The sequence below is a fragment of the Pteropus vampyrus genome, unplaced genomic scaffold (genome assembly GCF_000151845.1).
Source record: "Pteropus vampyrus isolate Shadow unplaced genomic scaffold, Pvam_2.0 Scaffold170, whole genome shotgun sequence".
NCBI lineage: Eukaryota > Metazoa > Chordata > Mammalia > Chiroptera > Pteropodidae > Pteropus > Pteropus vampyrus.
Genome location: NW_011888951.1, coordinates 1,922,556 through 1,925,932, shown reverse-complemented (window position 1 = coordinate 1,925,932; position 3,377 = coordinate 1,922,556). Strand labels below are relative to the sequence as shown.

The 3,377-nt window shown below is 45.5% G+C and overlaps 1 protein-coding gene across 2 annotated transcripts in view; it reads right to left on the bottom strand.

The window, feature by feature from the left end:
• The window catches only part of DHCR24 (24-dehydrocholesterol reductase), a 31,593-nt gene that overhangs the window by 11,915 nt on the left and 16,301 nt on the right, over window positions 1–3,377 (bottom strand). The window contains exon 6 of one of the 2 annotated variants that reach the window (XM_011370422.2): window positions 3,174–3,377. This exon is cut by the window's right edge and continues 1 nt beyond it. The exons of the other annotated variant lie outside the window; for it this stretch is intronic. Within the exon in view, the coding sequence (XP_011368724.1) occupies window positions 3,174–3,377 (204 nt within the window). The remainder of the gene's footprint in view (window positions 1–3,173) is intronic. 2 annotated transcript variants of the gene reach the window in all.

Below are 3,377 nucleotides of genomic sequence, written 5' to 3'. Positions count from 1 at the left end.
ACACACACACACACACACACACATTTATAAAAACGAGGCCATCCCATGCATACTCTTGGCCAATTTGCTTTTTCCACTTATAAGGCACGAGGCTGACCCTGGGAATGTTACTTAGCCTCTCTGAGCCTCATCTTCTGTGCAGGCAAAATGGAGACATTATTACCCCCTGGTTGGGAAGACTAAAAGATAATGCAGAAAGTGCCATGCATAAGGCCAGCCCACAATGCCTGCCCACACTGGGGGCACAATATTCAGTTTCTGGCCCCCACTGGCCTTCTAGTCCCACATCCCTTTGGCAATCCCTTCCACCCTGGAGCCAGCCAATCCTTTGAGTGGTATCTTATCTGGGTGTCGCCCTCTTCTGCAGGCCACTCTGCTGGTAGGCCACTTTGCGGGGGGAAACCAGGGGCCGCAATGTGCTAGGAAAGTGGGGTTACAGAGCCTGTTTGTCTAAGTCAGTTTCAGTGAGGTCGGTATAGGGTAGGGCAAAAGACACCATGCGCTGGCCTCTGCTTGCTGATGCTAAGGAGATTGAAACCCAATAGGAACACAGCAATCTGATCTAACCCTGGGTGGGGCCTGGCTACACACCTCGCAGTGGCACCAGCTGCATAATGAGATTGAGACTTCGGAGTATCTGGAGACAGGTGCTCCTGATGCTCACTGACTTATCAGAAACAATTCATGCCAGAGAAGCCCAGGATATGATCAAGAACCCAGATTGTCTCCCTCCCCCAGGGCACACCAGCTGGGGCAGCCAAGCAGCCACACGAGTCCCAGTTCCAGTCCTGGCATTTAGATAGCAAACTACTTCCTATCTCTGGGCCTCCCCTGTAAAATGGGGGTGGGTTGCCTCCTCTCAGGGCCACAATGAGCCTTCCACTGGACAGTGCCTGCAGAGGGCCTATCACAGAGCCTGGCACAAAAGGACAAATTCCTGAATAGCCTGCCAATCAGGAGATGTGAAAGAAACGCTCCTCAAACGAACTGTCCACACATCTAACGGCATTTATCACTCTCTGCCCCCAGTCCTGTTCCCACTGGGCATCAGGGTTTTGCTCATCGGGACATTCTGCAAAAGGCTGTGGCCTAAGAGCCCAGCCCCTCTGCCCAACACTAGACAAGCCTTTGAGTAATGCCTCAGTTTTCTCCTTGGGAATAGGACCAGGGTGCTTAAACATTTTAAAAGATGCACAAACCCTTCTGTCCAATTGTAAGCTTAAGTGACATCTAATATATCAAACAGGTGACAGAGTAGTGGGTACAGTGGGGGAGGTGATTCCCCTTGGCCCCCTCCCTCAGCTCATTACTTCTGACAGCCTCTAAGGGAACACGTTAGAGAAGCTAGAAAACCTCTGAACCAGAGATCCTTACCAGGTGACTAAGGGACACGAGCTGCCTGGGCTCAGCCCCGGTCAGGCAGAGCCAGGGCCTTGGGAGCGCCAGTGCTCCTATCCCTGGTCCAGGATCTTCATCCACTAGTGCCCACAAGGAATGGTGCTCAATCAATGCTTGTGGATGATGCTAAATTCTAGAAGATGGTATGGAGGGGAAGGGACACTGAACTACGGGTCAGAGACCCAAATTTAAATCTGCCCATTGCTAGCTGTGTGTCCTCAGGGGAGTCTCTTTCCCCCTCTTGGCCTCATTTTCTTATTTGGAGAGGGGATTGTACTAGATAATTTGAGTCTCTTCCAATTTTAAAATGTTTTCAGTATATAGGTATAGATCAAGTGCCTTAAGAGAGCTTACCTTTTGATCTGCTAATTCTGCTTTAAGATATTATTTAAATTACAAACAAAAGATGCTCATTGCTATATTAATTAAAATAATAAAAAACTAGAAATCAACTTAAATTTGCAACTATCGGGCAGTAGTTTAGTAAATGATAGGGCATTTAATAAACATTCACTCAGTGTAACGTTCTGCAGACATTAAATATGACTGTTTTGAACGTAATATAACAACATGGAAAAATGCTTATCACACTAGACCAGAAAAAACAAATTTGAACAGGTGATCACAGCTGAAGGCAAACAAACCAAAAAAGTGCAAAGAGATGTTCAGCCTCACAGGTGACCTGAAGACTGCAAAATAAAACGAGATACTATTTTTAACCCTATCAGATTGGCAAAAATGAAACAGTGATACTATCCAGTGTTGGCAAGAACGGAGGGGAAAGGCATTCATTCTCACACACCACTGCTGGAAGTGGACAGAAGCACAACTTTTCTGGAGAGCTGTTCGGTCATAGCTATTAATATTTAACATGCTCAAACACGCTCAGGGATTCCATTTTTTGGACTCAATCCTACAGAAATGCTCGTACAAGAGGCCAAGACTATTCATGGAAAATCTGATTTGTAAGAGCAAACCATTTAAGCAATATAAATGCTTATCAGTCAGTAATGAGTTAGGTCAATTCTTTACATGCAACAATGGGATCCAATGGAATGAAATGACGGCATATACACATGCACACACACACACACACACACACAAATAGGCCTTGAAGAATGCACACCAAACTGTTACAAGTCATTGTATGCCTGGGGTTGAAAACAAATACTTTCATTGTTTTACTACTTCTGTAGTTTAAAAACTTCAAAAAAAATCTATGCACTGAAAAAGAGAGGAAATAACTAAACATATTAGCGACAGCTGGCTTTGGGTCATGTTTATAGGTAGTCTTTTCTCTCCTTTTGTTTACGCTTTCCAAGTCTCTCATAATAAAATTAATAAAAACTCTCATAAAAACTGCTATTAAATATTATACAGTAAGTTGAAGGAATATCCATCTGGATTGTAAGACATCAAATCCAATTACTCAGATCTTGGCTTTGTCATCTTGTGGAAGTTTAATATGACCTCTTGGAGTCTCAGTTTCCTCAGTGTAAAATGAGGTAAGTTGCTGTGAGGATAAAAGATTATGCCATCAAGAGACACACACATATGTGGCAGGTGACAGAAGCAGTGGAAATGGAAGCTTTTGTCACTGCCTAAGATAATTCTGACTATAAATTCTGTTGCCCAAATCCAAGGTGAGCTGACTCAGGTTGTAGACTCAAAAAGGGTGACTATCAGGGTCAGGGTGGGGCAATAGGCTCAGACCCAGCCCGCCCAGGCCTTCTTCCTCCAGGCCTTGGTCTGCAGTAGTTGACACCCTAACCTACCTTGCTGGGCTCTGCCTTGTCCGTCATGACCCCTGTCATGATGACAGCCTCATCCAAGGAATACAGCAGCCCTTCTACGAAGTGGTTCTCCTGCCGCTGGGACTCATGTTTGAACTTGTCGCAGATCGCCTCCAGGCCCCACACTGGCTCAAAGCGCAGCTTGACGTACTTCTTGGCAGGGATGATGCGAATCTCCGCGGCAAC